At 41.7% G+C, this 25,312-nt stretch overlaps 1 protein-coding gene across 16 annotated transcripts in view; it reads left to right on the forward strand.

The window, feature by feature from the left end:
- nlgn1 (neuroligin 1) overlaps positions 1-25,312 on the forward strand; it is a 290,450-nt gene that overhangs the window by 80,665 nt on the left and 184,473 nt on the right. For 15 of the 16 annotated variants that reach the window (XM_061825528.1, XM_061825529.1, XM_061825526.1 and 12 more), the window contains one exon: positions 24,258-24,317. The exons of the other annotated variant lie outside the window; for it this stretch is intronic. In XM_061825528.1, coding sequence (XP_061681512.1) covers positions 24,258-24,317 — 60 coding nt within the window. The remainder of the gene's footprint in view (positions 1-24,257; positions 24,318-25,312) is intronic. 16 annotated transcript variants of the gene reach the window in all.

A 25,312-nucleotide genomic window follows, 5' to 3' on the forward strand; every position in this document is an offset into this window, starting at 1 on the left:
AGTGTTAAAACAACAATATTGTTGATGTTGTGATGAAAACTTTTAGAAGAGCAGGCTAACGAACATTTTGAATTCAGGTACCATAAAGCTGTCAGATGGCTCAGCCTGGGAGTTATATTTTGGGACCTAAAAGAAGAGATGAAAGAGTTTTGTGGAATTAATGGCAAAAACATCCCAGAGCTCTCAGATGAAGACTGGATTGCAGATTTTGCATTTGCTGTTGATGTGACAGCACTGATGAATGAACTGAACACAAACTGCAAGCCAAGACCCCTTTTGCTCATGAAATGCATAACCTGGTCAAGGCTTTCATGAGAAAGTTTCAGTTAATTTCAAATCAATTACAGAACAAAATTCTCACTCATATGCAAACCCTGAAAGATGTCAAACCATAAGCTACTCATCTCTGCAGGCACTCATTCATGTTAGGAGACCTGCACAGTGAGTTTTCCAGAATATTTGAAAATAGGTATTTGAATACCCTGTTATGTTGCAAGTTCTCCCACTTGGAAATCATGGAGATCATTGTCGTCCTGTCCAATTTGCAGAAAAAGACCCCCAGAGCATGATGCTACCACCATGCTTCACAGTAGTGGTGTTGCTGTTGTTATGGAACTCATCATTTGTCTTCCTCCAAACACAGTTAGTGGAATTATGACCAAAAAGTTCAATTTTGGTCTCATTTGACCACAAAACCTTCTCACATGACTCCTCTGTATCATCCAAGTGGTCATTGGCAAACTTAAGACAGACCTTGGTGGTTTAAGCAGGGGAACCTTCTGTGCCATGCATGATTTCAAACCATGACGTCTTAGTGTATTACCAACAGTCACCTTGGAAACGGTGGTTCCATCTCTTTTCAGGTCATTGACCAAGTCCTGTCGTGTAGTCCTGGGCTGATTCCTCACCTTTGTAAGGATCATTGAACCCCCACGAGGTGATATCTTGCATGGGGCTCCACTCCGACAGAGATTGACCATCGAGTTTAGCTTCTTCCATTTTCTAATGATTGCTCCAACAGTGGACCTTTTTTCACCATGCTGCTTGGCAAATTCTCCGTAGTCCTTTCCAGCCGTGTGGAGTTGTACAATGTTCCTTCTGGTGTCTTTGGAGAGCTATTTGGTCTTGGCCATGTTACCAGTTTGAGTCTTACTGATTGTATGGGGTGGACAGGTGTCTTTATGCAGCTAACGACCTCACACAGATGAATCTGATTCAGGATAATACATGGAGTGGAGGTGGACTTTTAAAGGCGGACTAACAGGTCTTTGAGGGTCAGAATTGTACCTGATAGACAGGTGTTCAAATACTTATTTGCAGCTGTATCACACAAATCGTTAAAAAAATCATATTTCTCGATTCTTCTTTTTAGATTATCTCTCTCACAGTGGACATGCACCGACGATGAAAATTTCAGACCCTTCCATGATTTCCAAGTGTGAGAGCTTGCAATATAGCAGGATGTTCAAATACTTATTTTCTTCACTGTATTTGTGGTGGTGCCAGAGGGTGCCAAATTCATGAACCATGGCAACAGGATAACAGGAATCGCTTTATTTCGTAACAAATTTACCGTACACTAAATGGCAAACCTCAGTGAGCGCCACTCATTTACCTGTTTGCAGCAAATGCTGAGAAGGGAGTGGTGAGGAAGACACAATGCCAAAGCCACTGCGTCAGTAACCTGTATCAGGGTCCCGCCAAGAAGAGCCCTCCACATAAAAGATCAAATTCGGGTTTTGCAATGGTGTGTCGCAGAGGTAAACACGAGGTTTATATAAATATTGTAATTCGGAAACGCAAGAATCTGGTTCCCTCTCATCCGAGAAGGGGATGAGAGTATCAGGTTTCAGAGTTTTACAACGTTTTACCATAATGTGATGAAGTCTCAACAACACCATGTTGTATCAGAGCCATTCACGCTGGCAGACAAGTGTGAAGAGCATTGCTCCTGCAAGATACACACAAAAAGTGAGTGGAGTGCACCCCACATATTCGAACGTAACAAGCACAACCTGTTCACAGGCTGCCACCATACAAAAGCATACCAGAAGACCCCGTGCCACTATTTCAAGTTGATGAGAGAAGTACCCCACTGTGCCGACATGACCCTAAAGTAACATGGAAGTCATGTTCCATGATGTTTGTCCACAAACTTGACAAAGGGTTTGGATGAATAAGGAACCCCAAGAGATGGGGGGTGGGCTCCAAAGCACATTTTAGGTGTCTGTTTGACGTGTGATTAGGAAGTGAGTGACCTGTCCAGAGAGAGTGGGCATACAGCAGAGTAATCACCATATTCCTGGATGAAATGTCTACAGTAAAAGAAATTTCAAAGCAGATAATTGTTGCTTTGTGAGTGTTTTGAGCAGATGTATGATCGCCTTCACTCAAAATGGAGAAAGTGTTTTTCCATGAGAAGTGTGGATGTGACCCGAAAATGTAATCCTTTGTGGTACAAACTGCAATATTGACAATGATACCTTGTGACCTTCTTATGTAAGGTGTTTTAACAAAGCATTTGTGTCAGTCTCACGTTGTTCTTTCATGGCTGCGGCAATCAAGAAGTCATTGAAATACATTAATAAAGCTGTGCTCAATATGATTGTCATAGGTTAAAAACTGCAGGCGAGTGCTTCACAAAAGAAGGCGGGCATGTACATGAGTACTATTTTCCCATCAAAAATAAACAAACCCTTGTGCGACTCTTTGTGAACCGGTTTCAAAAGAAGAAGAAACAGTTGTGAAGTCAAGAACCGAGAACTATTTTGTATCAGGTGTGGAATTTGGCCCACAGAGGTTTATGGGTTTGACACACAAGGAGCTGGAGCATTTATCGCAGCAGTAACAGCTTGTTATAGTAAGAGAAACGTTGTGCAAAAGTCATGATTAAAAAAAGAGGTCGCTGATATTTAGAGTCATTCAAGACCTGCTGAAAAATCTCAAAATGACTTTTCATGTACATGTTGTGCAACTGAATTTACCGCTGTCGATTACATCATCATCAAATGAATTGAGTCACAAATCACATTAGATATGTGCTCATCGGACTATTGATTCCCCTGTGATAAATGTATCACGGTTTGTGGAGACTACATTTAACCCATGGCGATGCTTCATCATCAACTGTACATTTGATTTCAATACCGTTGGGAGTGAATGTTAATACGAGCCCTAATTTTATCATGAGATTTCTTTCCAACAGATAGTGCACATGGAGGATACCAAAAAAGGATGCTTGATAAATAGCATCACCAGAGACGTCACTCGCTTGGTTAGGTTGGAAGTGGTAGGAGGAGGAGCTTATGAACCTCATTGCCGATGGCCCTCCACTATCAGGCAAACTGTAGGAAAACACGATGGCGTTTGTGGTCGTCTTCATTGTGATGTGGCACCAGCTGCAGGTTGTGTAAAGAAGTGTGGAGTAGAGCGCTATTAGGTGCCAGTGCTGTGTGCGCAGGAATAACCAGACTTTTGTTGTCTGGGTGGAACCTCAGTTACAGCGACTCTTTTTAATTCTTCACATCATTCTTGTCTGTCTTTTCAACCCTTCTCCCACTTATTAGCCCTTGCCATATTTCTAGATATTTACATTTTTATCAATTTCTTCAAAATCCAGATTTTTTTTTTCTTCCTCAAATGACTCTTTTTTGTCCTTCCAACTTTTCCTTCTGTTGCTGTAATGGTCGAACAATTTAAACCTCCCATCACTGTGAGATTGTTTGACAAATCTTTTTTTTTCTAACAGAATAGGGAAGAACCCTAACCCTACAATCATCAGGAGTAGTTGGTCAAATGTGACTTCTCTGCTTGAGGGCATCCCTTGCTACTCGTGTCTACCACTCGTGTTGGGGACGGTTGCCATGGCACAGCTCTGGTTTGCAACCTCAACACTGGAGGCACAGAACATGGTCCACTCAGACTCAATGTCCCCTATTGCTCCCGCAAAGTGCTCCAGGTTCTGTTGGAGGTACAAGGCAAAACATCTTCTGACAGGGGACTCTTCAGACATTCCTAGGTTGGTGTGCCAGGTCGGACCAACACCAAAAAAAAGACAAACTCTGACGTGAACTGACAATCAAAACTGCCAGAAGGATTGTTGGTACCACCCTTCCCACCCTCAGGTACGTGCACACTATGTGAACTCAGACAAGAGCGGACAAAATCCTCTCGGACCCTCCACATCCTGGCCACCAAATCTTCCAACTCTTTCACTCGGATAGGGGCTACCGACCGGCATTCCAACAGGTTCTCTCTCCCCTTGCAATTAATTTTTAAACAGCCGACTTAAAATCAAACTTCAAGATGCTGACATTTTTTTTTGTCAAGTTTGTTGTGACATACTGCCGGGCCAATTATAAGTATGTATCATACTTGTCCACTCACTGTAGTAGTCTCACCACGCTGCACCATATCCCCATCTGTTGTTGACCAATACTAGCCTCTCGCACCTCAGTAGCGTCTGTTCCACTTGCACAATCACCAGGAATATCTGTAACACTTGCACAATCAAAAACATCTAGTCACTTTAAACTGCACACATTTCTTGAAGTCTTGATGACCGAATGGTCATTGAATTGGACTAGAGCTCTATTTGGCAGTCTAACTGCTTTAAATGCTATAAGACTCTGTATCCTTTGCGCAATTGCCAAAAAACTAAATAAAACAAAAAAAAGAGTTCCATTATTGACACCACTAATAGTAGCCTTTTTGCTCCCTGACTGTTACTGCAACGTTTTTGTCTCAATTGACTCTCAGAACAAAGAACAAACAAACTAACAAGAACAAAGAACAAGAAATATTCAGTTACAGATGTGCAGGATACAGTCTTCTTCATTAGGAACAGTTAAGAGTGTGTCAACGCCCCAGATTATGTTAAGTTTATAGAAAGTGCTGTTACCCATTCGCAGTTCTCGTTATAGACAAATGCAATGACAATTGTGCAAAGACAGCAGTTTAAAGTGACGAGTCGTGCGATTGTCTACAGAATATATTAAAATGGAAGGAGTTGGAAGAGCACCTGCTCTCCACCAGGATGTGGAGGTCTGAAATTATCCTGCCTGCTCAGGACCTAGTTCAAGTTGTGTGCAAGTCTTCAATCGTGGGTAGAGTGGTGCCGACAATACGTTTAGCGGTTTTGATTGTCCGTTGCAGTCAGAGTTTGTCCTTTTTTGTGGCAGTCCCAAACCAGACTGTGATGGAGGTACACAGTATTGATTGGATGACTGTTGTGTAAAACTGTCTCAGCAGCTCTTGTGACAGGCCATGCTTCCCCAGAAGACACAAGAAGAACATATATTAAGTCATGTTTGTCTTATGAGAGCGGCTCCGATACCGGTGACAAATTCCTTGTATGTTTTTGACATGGCGAATTAAGATGATTTTGATTCTTTAATGCGGATATTGTCTTTTGTTACTCTGCAGCATTTTTCCTGATCAAATCAGCCTGTGTTGGTTGCACCACTGTTTTGTATTTTTACATTGAGGTCCTGCTGGCCATGGCCGTGGTTATGGTTCAGTGTCAGGGTCGGGAACCTTTTTGACTGAGAAAGCCATAAATGCCAAATATTTTAAAATGTAATTTCAAAAGAGCCATACAGTATTTTAAAAACTAAATACAGGAGTATTTGTGCAATTATTGTAAGACCAACACTTTTAGGGTGCAATGTGTCTGAAATATTTTAAATAACATTGTTATGCTGTTGCTAACCAATGATGACAAAAGTACTTACCATTAATGCGAATTCTGGTGCTGCATGATTTTACTGATGCTTGCTTTTCCTCTAGAGCAGGGATGGCCAACCTGCGGGTCTCAAGCTGCATTCGGTTCTTTGCCTGTGTTCATATGGCTCTCGTGAAGGCACAGAAGCATATCAACGTTTTTTTTTTTTTAATTGTGCGTGTGTGCCTGGTTTGCTTAAGTTCATTCCGGTAGTTGTGAGCACGCTTTGCTTGTGTTTATTTCGGTTTGTGACGGTTATTGTAACAACAAGCTCAGTGTGCGTGAGACGGGTCTGTGCAGGCGTGTGCAGCATGAGGGTGAGAAGGAAAAAAAGAGAGCAGGGGAGATGTGAGTGAAAAGCTTCAAGTCTTCACTTTAGCTCACCCCACGCCAATGTCCCTCCAAGCTGCACGCGTAGGCAATTGTGCACTGCTGATGTTGTGTTTGAGCGCAGACATTCTGCGTTGTGCACAAAAAAAATAATCCAACCTGAACTGAAAGTGTAACATACAGTTATTCAATTTGTGCTATTTTGCAATATGATTATATGAGGATGGGAGGTGGAGGTGGAGGGTTTTTTTGGCTGTGACATCCAATGGCACAATTTACACACGTACTTACACAAGCATTCAAGGTTGTTGACAATGACTGCATTCTTATGCACTGCCCACCACCGGTGTTTAGTTAATTAAGCGGTCTGCGTAATGTAGAGTGAAGATGAGCCAAACACGCTGGTTATGTTTCCCCTTGAAAATAATGGGGAAAGTAAAAAAGTAAAAAAAAAAAAAAGAAATGCTGGTATTTTAAGAACCACTGTCAAAGTAACCACTGTCAAAGTATGTGGAAATAGAAGAAAAAACAGTGAAACTGGAAGAAATTTTTCTCTTTTTCGAGCGAGAAAAGTCTGGTCTGAAAAATGTGTTGCAAAGCCAAAGTTGAAAGCAAGTTTTCGGAAAGGAAATCTGTCGACAGAATGGAAGCTGGACTACCTCAAGCGTCACATTCAGCACAATGTTAAAATCATACGCAGATGTAGAGAGAAAAGAACACAACCCTGAGCCATTTCGAATTTTCAAAGACAATATTCTCCGAGACATTAAAAAGAATGGATCTCCTCAGTTAGTTCAACAAATTCCCAATGACATGGCAAAGTACCTGAGAATACCAGAAAGCTGACATAGCAAAAGTTATGCCTTTCATTTTTTTATTTCAATCAATGAAATAGTTCAGGATGAGAAGGTATATCATGTTGAAATTCCCCCTTGCGAAACCGCAGACAAAAGCTAGTAATTCATTTTAAACACAGGCAGCAAAATAACATTCGCTGTAGAACTATTTGTAGCATCAGTCAGCTGTCACAGTGGTCAAAGGGGCAGCTCTGGGTCTTAACGTGTTTGCTCAGACACAAAAATTGAGAGGGAAGACTGCTCCACACAAACATCAACCTGGAAGGGTTAGAAATTTGCAGTCACCAGTTAGTTACTTTTAAAAATCAGACAAAGAAAGGAGACTCAGTTTTTTAAAATAAAAAATGAACTATCCATCATATCAACTGTCTTGGAACATTGCAAAGGCCAAAAAGCCAAACAATTAAGTGGAATTTATTTTAAAAAAAGGGCTTGGTGACCTTGCTGAAATCTTGTGTGAAAATCTTGGTGAAATGTACAAAACACCCTCAAACATTTATTTAGTGCTACTGAGCCATTTTTGAGGAATTTTGATGCATGTTTAGAATAGCCCGTTGCCATGGCACCAGCCTTTGTCGAGACTCACAAGCTGTGTATTGTAACATGCATAAACAGTCTTTAGAGTAAACATTGGGTAAATCAGATTAACCTGCTCACAGCAAAATAAGTGCAGTGGACACGGCACTGCAAATTGAGGTGATACAGACTCCCCACTACGTTATAAACTGCATTCTTCGATGCTGCGAGATGGCTTTTTGGTTCGCTCGAAGCCTCGAAGTCTAGACTCCTACAGGTGCCACCTTTATATGTAAAAGGCAAGGAGACATTAAGTAGACCTGAACCTAATTAGCAGTTTCCTGTCAAATTAGATTCCTGCAATATGGACCAATGGTGCCGCCCATTGTTGTTGCTCTTGCTTTCTGTCAACCGAAGACAAAATGTTTTACAAATTCATAAACACTTCAGAAAAATTACAAATGTATGGCTTGATCTTTGTGCCAATGCGTCACAACCACAAGCTTTTTCAACATGTTTTGAATAACAGTGAGATTTTTTTTAAAATATGGCTTAAGTTTGACTTGAAATAGCATAAAATATGATTTTGGACAGTAAGCAACTGATCTGCATGACAAAAGTTAAACAATAATTGGCATGAGAGAAAGAATGCTGGAAATGTTTTGCTTTATGATTTAAAACTTGCAGTAGTTCAAAATATACATTTTACCAGCCTGATGGGGGTGGTATTCCTTCCCAGTTGCCTATCATCCTTTTGGATACGCCCTCTGTGTATTCAAGCACTGACTCTCTTTACTCTTGGCTTGTTGCTTTTTGGGGTGGTTTTAGTACTCTCCTTCAGTTCTACAGGCAAGCAGCCGCCGTTAGCCAAGCCGGTGGATTTTTTTGATGGTAGAAGCTGGCCATGCAGCTCCGATCGCCTTTCTGAGCCACGACCAGTCAGCGTAGATGGAGCGAGCAACTACTGGTATTCCCCACCAACCACCTACACACCTGACTTCCAGAGCTCACTCTGCCACCAGTTCAATCGGCAGAAAAAATTACATGCCAAATCCAAAGGGACAACATTTCCTCTGCCTCTTTATTGCACTTCTGGAAGTCCAGGATGATTTCCTTCGTCTTTGTGGTGTTCAGTGTGAGGTTGTTTGCAGAACTCCAGTTTGACAATTTTCCAATCTTGTCTTTGGAGGCAGACTTATCTCACAAATGTTGTGATGAGCCCGATCATTGAGGTTTCATCACCACACTTGATAATGGAGTTGCTTTGATGGGCTGGTATCCAGTCATTTGTGTACAGAGAGTAGAGGAGAGGGCTCAGTACACAGCCTTGTTGTGGATCAGGTATTGAGGATGATTAAGGAAGAGAGGAATGGGCCAAGTCTGACAGACAGTGGATGGTTTGTCTTTGAGTCTTTAATTCAGCAGCAGATGGAAGGAGATAGTCAAGATAGACAAGGATGGAGAGTTTGTCAACCAAAACACCTGGGATGATGGTATTAAAGGCTGGGCTAAAGTCTATGAAAAGCATCCAGACGTAGTTCCCCTGGCGTTCCAGGTGACTCAGTGCAGTGTGGAGAGCTACTGCAATAGCATCTTCGGTGGACCGGTTTCCTCTATAGGCAAACTGGTAGGGGGTCATGTGAGGGAGGGAGTGAGCTCCTTATGTGACGTGCAACCAGCTTCTCAAAGCACTTCATGATCACAGTGCAACAGGCCTGTAATCATTCAGACTATCAATGGCTGATTTTTTGGGGGATGGGGATGATTGTTACAGATTTCAGGCAGGCGGGAAGGTTTGATTGTTGCAGGGAACTGTTTAAGATTTTGGTGAAAACCCCCGTCAGCTGATCAACACAGCCCTTCAGTACCTTCCCAGGCACTCTGTGTTGGCCAGCAGCATTCCCGGTGTTTATTCATGTTCTTGAAGCGTCAGTGTGCTGCTGATGGGAGGTGGTTGTAATGAGCCTAGTTTTGATCTGGCCGTCTCTAAACAGGCAAACGAACAGTTTAGTTCCTTTGCTAGCGAGATGTCTGTGTTTCCGGTTCACATCCTGTTTTTTTGTTGTAGTTTGTGATGTGTTATAATCTTTTTCGAGTCGTTTTCTGTGAAGCACTCCTCAATATTTCTTTTGCAGGCCGCCTTGGCCATGCTGATCCCTCTCTTTAAGTCGGCTCAAGCAGCACCGTAATGTGCCTTGTCACCTGATCTGAAGGCGGCATTGCGGCATCACAGGAGTGCCTTTGTCTCTCGGGTCATCCAGTGTTTTTGGTTGGGCAAAAACCCGGATCTGTCTATTAACAGTCACAGTGTCTATGCAGTTTATGATGTAAGACAGAACAGTATCTGTGTGTTCCTAGAGGTTCTGGTGTTCAAATAATTCCCAAATTGTGCATGAAAAACAGTCCTGCAGTTGAGATAATAAATTCTCAAGTCATGTTTTAATTGTCTTTGTTTGATAAAATGGTCTGCACGAGACTGCAATGATTAAATCAGGAGAACAGTGTGTGTTAATGATCCTGCTGTTAAACACCATTTGTTGTGCACATAGACACAAAGCCCATCCCCTCTGGATTTACCAAAGTCTTTGGTTTTATCTTGTCGATGTAACGTGCGGCCGGCTAGCAAAACTGCTGCATCCAAGATTCGCGGCCGTAGCCACGCCTCCGTGATGAAAATAATACTGCAATTCTGGACAACCTGCTCATGGCTAGTTGGAATTCCAATTTGTCCATTTTATGGGTGATGGATCCAGCATTGGTCAAAAAGATGCTTGGAAGTGCAGGTCTGTGAGGTTACTTTCTTAGCTTAGCAGCCTAGCCCGCCCAACATCCTTGTTTTTGTTTACGCTCCCTGCGCCTTCTCCGTCGCTTGCTAAGAGCTATCCACGAAGATCCCGGTGGTCTTGCGATGTCCTCAGGAATATTGTTTTCCTTTTGGGTATTCCTTTGTTATTGTTAAGTTACGCTTCAGTCCCATATTGATCAGGTCCTGGAAGCTATATGTGACTCTGGCTTTACAGTAATCCACAAGTAGCGCCAAAATAATAAAAAAGAAAAAGCACCAAGCAGAAGAGCTCAGAGTCACTGCACCTGTGCACGCAGTCATCTTGAAGCTCGCAACCAGTTAGACTCGCTCGTCTCGTTACACTGGACTGTGTTGGAAATTTTGGGGATTTTCACGTGTGAATTTAGACTAAAATTCCCTTTGCTCAAACTAGCAAAATGTGACAAAGCAGTTATATTGTTTAATTTAATCACACACAACAATACAACAAAGGCACGATAAAACAACAAACACAAAATAGAAGTTCAAAGACCTTGCTAAGCAATAAATATTCACCAACGTTGAACAAATCTTCATAAACAGGCCAATGGTCTTTCCAGCAAATATTCCAAGTGAACGAATGTTCCAGAAATGTCCAAAGATGAAAGTCAGAAGGCGTCCATTTACTTATCCCAAGCAGCGGTGCGGTGGTAAGAAGTCTTTCTTGTCCCTGTATAGGCACTCCTTGCAACATTCCAGAATTCTGCATCACAAAGAACTGTATCATAATAATTTAAAAGTAGGAAAGGAAACCGCATCACAAAAGACCCACATCATAATAACATAAAAGCATGAAAGGAAAATTAAGAAAATCTTCATCTTCTTCTTTTCCTTTTGACTTGTCCTGTTCGGGGCCACCGCAGTGTGTCATCTTTTTCCATCGAAGCCTTTCTGGTGCAACTTCCTCTCTAACACCCATGTCCTCATGTCTTCCCTCATAATATCCTTCAACCTTTTCTTTGGTCTCCCTCTCGCTCTTTTGCCTGGCAGCTCCATCCTGAGAACCCTTCTACCAATGTATTTACTCTCTCGCCTCTGGACATGTCCAAACCATCGAAGTTTGCGAACCTTGTCTCCAAAACATCCAACTTTGGTTGTTACTCTAATTAGCTCATTTCTAATCATATCCAACCTGCTCACTCCGAACGAGAACCTCAATATCTTCATTTCTCCCACCTCCAGTTCTGCTTCCTGTTGTCTCTTCAGTGCCAACATCTCTAATCCGCACATCATGGCCGACGTCACCACTTTTTTCACCAAGCTGCTTGGCAATTTCTCCATACCCTTTTCCAGCCATGTGGAGTTTTGTCTCTGGTGTCTTTGGACAGCTCTTTGGTCTTGGCCATTTTACAAGTTGGAGTCTTACTGATTATATGAGGTGGGCAGGTGTCTTTCTGCAGCTAACAACCTCATATAGGTTCATCTGATTCAGGATAATACATGGAGTGGAGGTGGACTTTTAAAGGCGGACTAACAGGTTTTTGAGGGTCACAATTCTAGCTGATAGACAGGTGTTCAAATTAGACCTGGTGGTTGAACCCCAAAATAAAGGAAGTCATACAAGGAAAGAGTTTAGTGAAGAAGAAGTGGGACAGTGAGAGGACTGAGGAGAGGTGAAAGGAATACATTGAAATGCAACGTAGGGCAAAGATAGAGGTGGCTAAGGCTAAACAAGAGGCAAATGATGAAATTGATACAAAGTGTGACATCGGCCAATGACAGCATGTGTGGGTTTATCTCGTGAGCTGCGCATCATCGAAGCCCAAGACAGCAACTTCTGTTCCACCCGTTCCCTTGTCAGAATCAGAATCAGCTTTAGGGTTAGGGTTAGCCTAACCCTAAACCTTGGCCAAGTGTGTAAAAACACAAAGAATTTTTCACTGGCAGTCAGTGCTGCCCTGGTACGACATTCAAAACAAAGAACAAGAACAAAGAACCAGAGACATTTCTGTTTATAGAACTATTCCTAATAAGTGTCACAGATGTGCAAGTTATAAAGTCTTCTTCATTTGGAAGAGCTAAGAGATAAAACTATGTCAATGTCCAACACCTCAAGCTGCAAGGAAGGATTGACACCCTCGAGGACGAGGCTTTTCGACAAGCAAAGGTTAGTTTTAAAAATTTCAAAAGAGTTCCGCCCTCAGAAGTGTGCCTTTGTTTGGCGAAAACGATGTTGCTTGTTGTTATGTGGAGGAAGAATTTGCACAAGACATTGACGTTGTGATACAAGTTGTTGAGTTTAGCAATTGTTTTGAAGAGTATATCCTTGTACAAGGGAATTTTGAAGCAGAAGGAAAAACAAAGACAGAATGTTTTTCCTCAAAGATAAAAACCTCAGTTACACCGTCTGCACTGTTGGATTCATTTGATTAATTGTACATTAAGTTATCTCATATTTGCTATCTTGTTTTGCTTTTAATGCTTGATGCTATACGTGCTTAAACATTGTGATGCAATGAAGAGAAGCACAATGATGGGATGGAGATGACATCACAACGATGAGACAGAGAGGACATCACAACGGTAAGATGGAGGTGACATCACAGGGGGAACATTCTGTGCTCGAGGCTCGACAGGAATAGGTAGCCTCCCTCTGCCTGCAGGTAGCGGGACAAGTTCTCTGTGCCAATGCACCAAACAGCATTACTTAGTACCCACCCTTTTTTGAGTCCTTAGAGCAGGAGTGCTCAATGTGTCAATCGATCGCAAGGCAGTTTTGGTTGACCATGTGACGGCGTGCCCAAAAAAAAAAGACGTCAGCCAATGTTCCCTCCAAACTGCGCAGGTGCCCAATTGTGCACTGCTGATGTCGTCTCTGTGTACAGATATTCTGCGTTGCGCGCAGAAAAAAAATAAATCCAACGCAAATTGAAAGTATAACACACAGCTATTCAATTTGTGGCATTTTGCAATGTAATTCAATGAGTGAGGGACGACTGGTTGCTACATTCTATGGCACAATTCACATATGTACTGTAAAAAATAAAAAGGACGGGTCAGTCTGTTCTTTCAGGTGATGTTTAATGAACATTTCGGCTGCACACGGAACTTACTCAAACAACGACCACCCGCTCAGCCACTCACTCTCCTGCCTAGTTTACCTTACACCACCCCCCTCTGCTCTTAAAGGGGTACACTCATAATTACAAATGTTACAGTACTTATGCAGCCCATCAGTGTGATTTGTAATTACAGCGTTAATTAGTTAGCAACACAGTCTGGGCAATATAGCGCAAAGATGAGCTAGACATGCTGGTTATGTTCACGCTCGATAATAATGGCAAAAGTAAAAAAAGAAAAGCTATTGCTTTAAGATGCCATGAAGGTAGAAGAATGTTGAAGAAAAAGTGGTGAAACTGGATTTTATCTTTTTCGACAGAAAGATCTGGCCTGGAGCCAAAGTAGAAAGTGCAGGATAGATGGTATATAAATGTTAGCCTAATCAAGTATGAAAGCACAGACAATACAGTGCACAAAAAGCTAATTCTGTATTTTTGGCAACATAAGATTAACCTTAAAACTCTTTGGGAGCATCATTCAGCTTTCAACAGTCATTACTAAAGATATTCTGCAAGCAATAATTCAGTTTTACACCAAGAAAAACAAACAGGGATAGTCCCTCCTTCCCCGTCGGTATATTGCGAGAGAGTGGCTGTGAGAAAAGTAGATCTTGGGATAAAAAAGTCCTTGCACCCCTGCCTTAGAGGGAGTGTTGGAGAGCTTCCCTCTGTGGATTACATCATTCTGCTGGGGGACTTCTATGTCACATGGGCAATGACAGTGAGACTTGGAAGGGTGTGATTGGGAAGAAAGCCCCCTCCCCCTACCCGATCAGAACCTGAGTGGTGTTCTGTTACTGGACTTATGTGCTCATCATGGATTGTCCATAACGAACACCATGTTTAGGCATAAGGGTCCACATGTGCACTTGGCATCAGGACGCCCTAGGTCACAGTTCGATGATCAACTTTTTGGTCTTGTCATCCAACTTGTGACTGCATGTCTTGGACATCATGTGAAGAGAGGGGCGGAGCTATCAACTCATCACCACCTGGGGGTGAATTGGCTCCGATGGTGGGGGAAGATTCCAGTCCAACGCAGCAGGCCCAATCATATTGTGGGGGTCTGCTGGGAATAACTGTCAGATTCCCCTGTCAGAAGGAATTTCAACTCCCACCTCCAAAAGAATTTTGCCCATGGGCCCGGAGGAAAGCGAGGGACATTGAGTCTGAGTGGACGATGTTTCGCGTCTCCATTGCTAAGACAGCCGACCAGAGTTGTGGCCTTAAGGTGATCAGTGCCTGTCTTGGTGGCAACATCTGAACATGATGGACACCAACCGTGAGAGATGCCATCAAGTTGAAGAAAGAGTCCTGTGAGGCATTTATGGCCTGTGGGGCTCTCAAGGTAGCTGATGGGTACCGGCTGACCAAGCAGGATACAGCTTCGGTGGTCAATGAGGGCAAAAAAAAACATGGGTGTAGGAGGAGTTTGGTGAGGTCAGGGAGAACGCCTTCAAGCTTCGGCTTCAAGGAAATTCTGGTTCCCCGTCTCAGGAGGGGGAAGCAGTGCACCGTCAGCACTGACCTCAGTTCACGACGTTGTGAGACAGAGAGAGAATATTTTGCAGACCTCAATTCCATTCACATGCCTTCCTATGAGGAAGCAAAGTCTCGGATCTCTGAGGAGGGGCCTTCTATCGCTGCGATTGATCTCACCGAGCAATGTGGATTTTGTCCTGGCCGTGGAACAGTGGACCAGCTCTACACCCTCGGCAAGATCTGTGTGGGTGCATGGGAGTTCACCCAACCAGTCTACATGCGTTTTGTAGACTTTGAGAAGGCTTTTGACTGTGTCCTTCGGGGAGTCCTGTGGGAGGTTTTTCGGGAGTATGGGGTGGTGCGGGGAGTGTGGGATTGATTCTCACTCAGTGATGGTGTTGATATGTGTCCTGCGACTGACTGGCGACCAGTTCAGGGTGTGGTCCGCCTTTTGCCCAAAGCCAGCTGGGATTGGCTCTGGCTCCGCTGTGACCCTTATGAGGATAAGTGCCTTGGATAATGGATGGATGGATGTACAGTGAGTGGTGTGAGTGTGTGCTAAGTGAGTGATTAAGAGCCATGGCTCCTGCAGGTCAGGCCCATCAGGTGGTACAACCACTGATGAAGGGGGCTGCCACATCCAGACCCATAGCATCAACGCTAGGACTCCCACCCACATCCCTGCTGGCAACCACTACCTAGGGGAAAAAATAGGAGGATCTTAGGACACTTAGCGAAATACATTCTCAGTTAAATATGATTCCATCATGTTTTTGGATTTAGCCTGCGTATTAGACAAATGAAAAATGAAGAAAGGAAAGAGCAGTTCAGATCCCTGTAACCAACCTTGTCCACAAAGATTTTCGCCAGTTTGTTACTGATATAGTATTCCATTATACAGTGTCACGTCAATCTGGAGGTTTCAGCAACTTGTCCTTGAAGGGAGATGTCTCTCTTGTCACTCTACTGGGCCTTTTATCACACCTCCATCAACAATCTCTAACAAAGATTAGTTATCAAAATTGGGAAGAATCTTTGTGTAACGTTTACCACATTTCTCAAAGTCAAACTTTTTTTCTTTATTCTATTCCTCTTAAGGAAAAATGACTGGGTTCGACGTGACGTCATGCTTGTTCATCCGGGTACTTGACCACCGTTGTTGCAGACAAGCAGTCAGCTGTCGATCGTCATCATACCCAATTTTTTTGCGTCTACGGATATGGAAATCGTGGAGACAGAGATATGGAGTTATCGAAAAAAACAGGAAAAAAAATGACTTGCAAATATACGAAGTGCAGATCTGAACAAAGCACGAGTACACAAGGCAAATGGTTATTTGAAAGTCTGTTCTGATTATTTTGTAAGCGGTAAACGTGTATTTCTAGTGTCCGGATATTCTACTTCAGGGAAGTCTTTTAGATCCTTTGAAAGTATGTCGTTGTAGAGCGTATACGGATCGATATCTTCACAGAGTTTGATATTCTGTACATATCTAGCTTTGGTGATATCATCGAGTGAATTAAAGTAGGCAGAAAACATTCGGTGCTCACCGCCATAGTGATGTCGTATGCAACGCCTAGCTTGTCTGTAGAAATGGCGGCAATTATCACGATTGCAACACAAAAATAGTTAATATTAATTCACGAGAAAAACAATACATTCCAAAATATGCTTGTGTTCTAAGACACACTTTGATCAGTCTTATTATTTTTACACACAAAACATTGGTCCAACGATGGTGGGTTTTCATTCTTGAATCAACCCAAATTAAATCACATGATTAAACGAGCTGTTACTGGTTCTATATCTTTGCAAATAAGCATTAAGGAAAGCAATAACTGTACGTCGATCAACACTTCTCTATATATCTATCTTACAGTTGCAATTGTATATTCGACGATTCAATTTAGAATTTGTCTTATCACTTTGGGGAACTGAGAAATGTTATCGTAAACACATTTTTGAACCAATTATAATAATATCTGAACATGTATCCGATTAATAATCAACCCTTTTTACTTCCATCCATCCATCCATTATTTGATGACACTTGTACTTTTGAGAGTTGCGAGAGTGCTGGAGCCAATTGCATCTGTCAACAAGCAGGAGGCAGGGTACAGTGGTTGCCAACCATTCGTGGGGCACATGGAGACAGGCAACACTCACACACACAATCGCACTTAAGGGCAATTTGGAGTCTCCAATTAACGCATGAGTATGGGATGTGGGAGGAAACCAGATTGCCCAAAGAAAACCCACACAGCATGGGAAGAATATGCAAACTCCACACAGGGGTTGGGGGAGAATTGAACCCTCAGAACTGTGAGGCCAACGGTCTACTGCTGCGCCACCGTGCCACCACCATTTTTCTTATGTCATCAATTATTGCATTATACAATTATTTGCCCCAGGTGAGGGCCTACTTGACAGGGGATAATTTTTTTTTATCACAAAAGGTCTCAGCACCACCTTTTCATTTTGAACGTCTTTTTATATTCCTTGTCCATCTTAATCCTGTTCTGGCTGACAACATACAGGTTCTGGTACTGTTATCTGAAGAACCATTGCCAGGTGATAGCCCCAACAGTCTGGTAAAAGGGGTGGGCCATAAACACGTGGCCGTAATTTTATTGGCTCAGTATAGACAGTCTTCCTCTTCTTCTTCTTGTCCTGTTTGGTTTCGCCAAAGCCTCTTTTTCCATCTTGCCTATCTCCTGCATCTTCCTCTCGAACCCCAACTTCCCTCATGTCTTCCCTACAACATCCATCAATCTTCTCTTTGGTCTTCCTCTCACTCTTTTTCCTGGCAGCGCCATCCTCAGCACACTTCTCGCAATGTACTCACTCTCTAGCCTCTGGAAATGTCCAAACCATCGAAGTCTGTTCTCTCGAGCCTGGTCCCCTACACATCCAACTTTGGCTGTCCCTCTAATGAGCTAATTTATAATCCTATCCATCCTACTCACTCCTAGCGAGAACCTCAACATCTTCATTTCTGCCACCTCCAGTTCTGCTTCCTGTTGTTTCTTCAGTGCCACCGTCTCTAATCCGTACATCATGGCTGGCCTCACCACTGTTTTATAAACTTTGCCCTTCATCCTAGCACAGACTCTTCTGTCACGTAACACACCAGACACCTTCCACGAGCTGTTCCAACCTGCTTGGACCCGTTTCTTCACTTCCTTACCACACTCACCATTGCTCTGGATTGTTGACCCTAAATATCTGATGTCGTCCACCCTCAGTATCTCTTCTCCCTGGAGTCTCATCCTCAGCCCTCCATCCCTCTCTTTGACACACATATATTTTGTTTTACTTCGGCTAGGCTTCATTCCTCCTCTTTGCAATTGTTCCTCCACTTGCACCCTGTTCACTGCATATCACGATATCATCTGTGAACGCATGGCCCAAGGTGTCAGATTCCACTTATCCGCAGGACTAATCGGGAGAAATGTCCTGACCGAGGGTTAAGCTACCCCTTTACCCCTCCCGACTCTAACGCCATGCGTGCAGGAGGACGGGGGCTTCTTAAGTCGGTGTCGAGATGAATTCGCCTCGGTGTACTAACTGCCTTTACCCAATCCGGTCTGCCCTCACTTATCAACCCTTTTCTAGTAACCTTTCAGAGTAACAAGGTGACAAAGTGATCGCTCCTCTTTTACAGCAGCTTCATCCCTTATGAATTGATTGCACTTGTCATTGACCTGGTAAATTTAACAATCCTTGTTAGGATCGTACGGTTTGTTTTATCTTAAGACGGAGATTATCAATGAGTGACTGATTAAAATAGAATTTTACGACCAAATGATGCTAATGTCGTTGACGCTCGATCTTTAATGAGGTAGAATGGTAATAATTAGACAACTCAATGTAAGAATGACAAAGATAGATGAAGATGGAAATTTTAAGAATTTAATAAAATGATGAAAATTGTTCAGATAACATTCATTATACAGTTCTCCCCGCCAGACGTGAGGTAAGGTTGCGATGTTAAGACAAAATTCAATGTTAATTGAACATAAATCAATAAAAGTAAAAATGGTTAAAATGATAAAAATTGTTCAGATAACATTCGTTATACAGTTATCCCCGCCAGACGCGAGGTAAGGTTGCGATGTTAAGGCAAAATTCAATGTTAATTGAACATAAATCAATAAAAGTAAAAATGGTTAAAATGATAAAACTGATGGTAAGAAGGATAAGATAAATGATAAAAATAGCAAAAAGCAATATAATTGAAGTGACATTCAAAGCGTCTAAAAGCATCAGAATTTAGGGAAAATAGACATTTTTGAGTGAGCCTGTTAGGGGTGATCAAGTCCTATATAGCTTGAAGCCTAATTTAGTAATAAGGGTTTTCAGGATTAAGGATAAATTGTCAAGCCAATTTGTTCTTCATAGGTAACAACGTAATATCCCTGGCATTATCCTGCCATTACCTTATTATAGTAGTTTTACTTGCGCCCAATCTCAAAAAGAGTTGTCAATTTAAGCACTACAAGTTGCCAATTCCTTCTCCCCGCCAGCTTGCCACACGACTACTACACCTATAGAAAGACCTTGTCTCTTTGTCAGCGAAACCTGAACAAAAAGCCCCGAACTTCCGCATCCAAGGTTTTTATAGCTTTTTGGTGGAACATTCTGGAAAATGTTGGCTGAATCTACGCCTAGTGTGAAGGGCCTCCCCCGGTTCATCCCATCGGGCCCCATTTGCCATTCCTGGCTTGACTTGTCACACCCCTCTTTAGCTACACTCATTTTTGTCATTCTCCCTTTAATTATTAAATGCATTTTTTAAAATATAACCACAACTCGTGTTCGGTTTCACCCTAGTTTTGAACAATAGCATAAATGTATCAACATTCTTGTGAATACAATTCTCTCATGCGTTCTCAGGTTTGTTTTAGTTGGTTGCTCACCATGTGTTGCCTTGTATTAAGGAGAGGATGACCGCGGCCATGTATTGTGATATTTTGGGGAACAACCTCTTTCTCTCAGTCCGAGCATTGAAGATGGGTCGTGGCTGGGTCTTTCAACATGACAATGACCCAAAGCACTCAGCCAGGAAAACCAACCAGTGGCACTGTAAGAGCAATATCAAGGTTCTGGCATGGCCTAGCCAGTCTCCAGACCTAAACCGAATAGAAAATCTTTGGAGGGAGCTGAAACTCCGTGTTTCTCAGCAACAGCCCAGAATCCCATCTGATCTAGAGAAGATCTGTGTGGAGGAGTGGGCCAAAATCTCTCCTGCAGTGTATGCAAACCTGGTGAACAACTACAGAAACGTTTGACCTCTGTAATTGCAAACAAAGGCTACTGTACCAAATATTAACATTGTTTTTTTCACTGTATGCACATTTTCATTAAAATAACAGGCAAACTCATCACATATATAAGCTGCTGTGGTTGAGCTATCTGAGGGGGTGGGGGGTTGTATTTGTCAACCACACACAGCAAACTGAGTGTGAGTATTTTTAAAGTTCTTACTGATGATTTCAGAAAAGTGTTGTAGCCCCGACTAACTCTTGATTAAAATTACAAACGGTCTGTAGAAGTCATAGTCAATTTGGAGTTTCGGTTTTCTCCACTTATGTTCTGCTTTCCAAAACTTTGATTTTTAGGTCCTGAGTATCATTGTGTTCCTCCACGCTGTTTTAGGTCACCTCAAAATGGTCTTGGATAGGCTCCATCACTCCAATGACCCTCGTGAGGATAAGAAGCTAAGAAAATGGATGGATGCATGGATCTGTAAGCAGAAGAATCTTACATTGCCCTCCACAATGCCCGTGTAGGCAGGTCATTACTGATGATGTAGATACGGTGTCAAATCAAAACTAATATTATCGCACTACAGCAAACAGAATAGCACAACTAGCAAATAAAACAAAAGAATGACTCGAGAAGTAAATGACACAATATGAACTTTAAATGCTATTTACATCCTCCTGTCATGCTTTGTGGCACTTAGGACAACCATAGTGTCGAAAAGCATTTGAACCCCAGCCCTCAGAACTGTGAGGCAGACGCTCTAATCAATCAATTCTTTAAAAACGAACCCTTATCGTTTCTTTAAAGTTTGTGACAGTCAGATTTAAACATTAGAGGAAGAGACTGAAACAGGGAATCTGGCAGAAATGTAAAAAAAGACTTTCTGCTCAGCTTAAGTTTCTGCAGTTTTAGGATATTGCTGCTTGTGCTCCCCGCCATCAACATCTTCAGAATCAAGGAACCATTTGTTAGAGGGATCTGTATGTATGGAAAGCTAAGTTCCCCTAACAGCACAGAAAAATCCATTGCATATAGCACTGACTTTGCTCACACACCTTGAGTCCCGTGAGCTGCAAACTCTGAGGTTACGTCCCATCCCATACTTGTGGCGATTGCGAATGCTGAGCTGACTAAGAGATCTTAGCAAATAGTTCCAAATGATGCTTATGATTAATTATTAAATAATGTATTTAAAATATTAATTATTAATTCTTAATTATGCTTATCTTATTCCTCTGTGAGTAGAGTCTGCAAGAGCTCTGCACCCATCGTCTGTTCCTGGGCACCGTGCACAGTCCCACATGCAGAAGTCAGTTAAACGCATTTTTAAAATGTCACGGGCAACGAGTGCCGATGACTATTGGCTGACTTTCAGACTTATGTTCACGGACATTTAAGACACAGAAGGAGTCCTAATGTGTGCATAGCAAGTAAGTAAATCCAATTCAAAATCATTTTTATTTTGCCAAGTTTGTCAAAAACACACAAGGACTTTGTCTCTGGTAATTGGAGCCGCTCCAGGATGACAGAGTTGAGAGAGAACACATTTGAGACATTGCGAGAACAGTCACTTGGCAACAAAAGTCTACCATCTATCTACCAATGACTGGACACATTTTTTTCCATGACACTTTGTATATTTGTAGAATTTCTGACAAGATTGTAATTATATTACTAAAACAATAAGTTGATCAATTAATAAAATAATAAAGTATAATTGTAAGTTAGATGTTGAAGCAGTCAATTGCAAGAGTCAAGAAGCTGTTTGAATGTCTGCTATTTGGAGTTTGCGTTGTTCGATAGCTCCTACCTGAGAGAAGGAGCTGGAAGAGCTGGTGACCGGGATGTAAAGGTTCAGAGAAGATTCTCTTGTCTTAGAACTGGCAGCAAGCCACCTTATTATTATTATTACAACAACGTGGCTTCTTTGCAAGACTGTGAGTCTATCTTGAGACTATCTTGCCAGGAGCTCCAACACTTATTGAGTGTTGTTAAAAGAATAAGCAACGTAACGCAGTGGTAAACAGGCACTGCCCCAGCTTTTTTTTGGGACATGTTGCAATCGTCAAATTCGAAATGTGTCCAAAAAACTAAGGTTATCCATTTGAACATTAAAATGTTTGATTTTTGTCATGGATTCAATTGAATGTAGGTTGAAAAAGGAACACCCATAATTTCTTGTGTATAATGTGCAGCCATGGATAATACGCACTCCAAAAAGTTGACCTCAGAATTCTGGAAAACCTTTCTACCCATGTCTTCTACCCACATGATCAAAACGTGAAGTATTATCTTCCATCCGTTTTCTGTGCCGCTTATCCTCAAAAGGGTCACGCAACTGCTAGAACCTATCCAAGCTATTCTCGGGCAGGAAGTGGACTACACCCTGAACTATTTTCCAGTGAATCGCAGAGCACATCAAGAAACAACATTCGCACTCACAATCACATGTAGGGGCAATTTAGCGTCTCCAGTTAATGCATGATTTTCGAATATGGGAGGAAAACGGACTGCCCATAGAAAACCCAAGCAGGCACGGGGAGAACATACAAACTCCACACAGGCGGGCACGGGATTGAACCCCGCACCTCAGAAATGTGAGGCAAATGCTTTACCAGTTTAACTCTGTTGTTCCATTGTGCCATGAAATATCAACTGTATTTTCATCCATCCATTTTCTTAGCCACTTAACCTCACAAGGGTCGCGGGGAATGCTGGAGCCTATCCCAGCTGTCAACGGGCAGGAGGCAGGGTACACGCTGAACTGGTTGCCAGCCAGTCGCAGGGCACATTGAGACAAACAGCTGGACTCACAATCACACCTAGTGGCAATTTAAAGTGCCCAATTAATGTTGCATGTTTTTGTGATGTGGGAGGAAACCCGAGTGACCAGAGAAAACCCACGCAGGCACGGGGAGAACATACAAACTCCACACAGGCAGGTCCGGGATTGAACCCGGCACCTCAGAACTGTGAGGCCAATGCTTTACCAGCTGAACCAACGCGCCGCCTCAACTGTAGTTTGTATGTTTAAATAATTATTCTGAAGTTAACCACTTTATTAGAACATGTGATACTTTCTTTTTATTTACTTGTTCTTACATTGAAATTCAAAGCCCTTTTATTTCGGAAATGAGAAAACATAATGTTGTGCTTTTGTGTTTAATTATCTTACCTTACAGAATTTGTAAGACGGGTAAAACTGAGTGAAAATGGAAATGGAAAAGTAAACATGAAGTGTCAGGCAAACACCATTTTATTTTAACAGGATTCAGTTTAAACTGTCGAGCATTTCAAAAAAGCGTTATTATCAAACAAAACATAATCATAAAGAAACTAATGATGGTTATTGTTGTCATCAGTCATACTTGAAAAAAATACATCTCCCAAATCCTGCAAGGTATGCAAACATGTGCATAACTGTACATATATCGGTCATACGTAACCCTGTCATATTGAAATGAAAGTGTAGATTACACATTTTTCTTCACTTCTAGGTGGCGGTGGCATATTAGAATGAAAGTGTGTAGGCTTTTCATAACTTCTACATGGTAAGAAATTTGCATTTAAGAAATGTGAATAGTTTTCCATTGTCCCGTGAAACGACTGTATGTAAAATGCGCTCTATTGACTGTTGGGGGGAAAAATGCACATTATACATTAAAAATTATATACTATATATAGTATAAATCATTGTATTCTGGTTGTGCTTTTGTTTTTTTGAATTGAGGTTTCTATTCAAATGATTCTTCATAAAAAGGCGCTCATGAGGTGACTCACTGTGGCAGCAGCCAACTCACACAATGCTTACAACACATTCATTTGTGGAGTGTACCAAAAACCCAAGTGCATGCTGTTGACTTATGTTGTTTGAGAGCGATGATGCCAAACATTACTTTGATCATCCTAAAACCAGTTGGAGAATTCAGATGAAAACTCACTGGATTTATTTGAATAGTTTTTTTTTTTCCATTAAGGGTTATGAACATATTGTTGCAGTTTTTTTTCATTTTTTTACATAACAAAATCCAGGATTTTGAGATGACTTTGTAATTGTCCTGTGTTTCTGTGTATTTATATTTCAACAAAGTGTACAGATGCACTAAAGAAACAATAGAATCCTTGAAATCATCTTTTTGAGGCTATAATGTTTTTGATTATGCTGTTTTCCTCCTTCCTTCTCCTTCTTGGTCTTATAGGTCCTCTTACAAAGAAACACTCTGATGATTTAAGTGATAGTGACCGCGCAGCAGATGAAGGTATTTTCCATTTACTGACAAAAATGATTGAGTTGCATGAATAAGAAAATGAAACTTCACTTTCTCTTTTTATTCTTAAGTGATTTTCCTATAATTCTTGTAATTAAAAAAAAATGTTTTCCTTTTTGTAGAATATGCTTTTTGTCTGAATGTATTTCATCATTTTTTTTTAAATGTCTACTATATTGTCTCTTGACACTGTCTAGGTTTGTGCCTCTCTTCACATTTGTTTTTTTATGTTGCATCTGACATGAAAAATTTTATAGTTAGTCAAACCACCCAACTCAGAATTTTTCCATGTCAAATTTGAGTCTTTCATTTAATATATGATTATTCAAATAATAGTTACTGGGTTGCACTTTTGCTAACACTAAGACACTTTGCGATATTCCAGTGTTTCTCAAATTGTGGGGCGCACAACCCCGGGGGGCACATGTGACTGTGACTATAGAGAAAACTGTTCAGTAGCAGAAACCATCGACGAGCTGTCTCGACTCAATACTGACTTTTTCCAAAACTATTGTGTCAGTGCTATCTGATTGGCAGCAAATAATCATTTGCTCACTTCAGTCTGGTGAGTTTCCTGAAGCGCTTAAAGTAGCTGCTGTTAATCCTCTTCTAAAAAACAGCGCACTGGACTGTTCCTTGTTAGCAAGCTATAACCTACTGTATCTCAAATCTACCCTTCATAGTCAAGATTGTTTTTTTAATTTAATTTTTAATGAACACAGCAATTTCTTGAATTTAAATCGACTTTTGACAAATTTCAATCAGGTTTCTGAACTCATCTGCTCTTATCAAAGTGCTAAATTATATAAGGTTGAATACTGACTCAGGAAAGGTGTCGATTATGGTGTTGTTAGATCCAAGTGCGACTTTTGATATGGTAGTTCATAATATACTGCTGAACAGGTTGGAAACGTGGGTAGTACTGAATGTCACGGTCCTTAAATGTTTTCTGTCCTACCTAGAGGAAAGGGGTACTTTGTAACAAT

The sequence above is a fragment of the Syngnathoides biaculeatus genome, chromosome 7 (assembly GCF_019802595.1).
Source record: "Syngnathoides biaculeatus isolate LvHL_M chromosome 7, ASM1980259v1, whole genome shotgun sequence".
Lineage (NCBI taxonomy): Eukaryota > Metazoa > Chordata > Actinopteri > Syngnathiformes > Syngnathidae > Syngnathoides > Syngnathoides biaculeatus.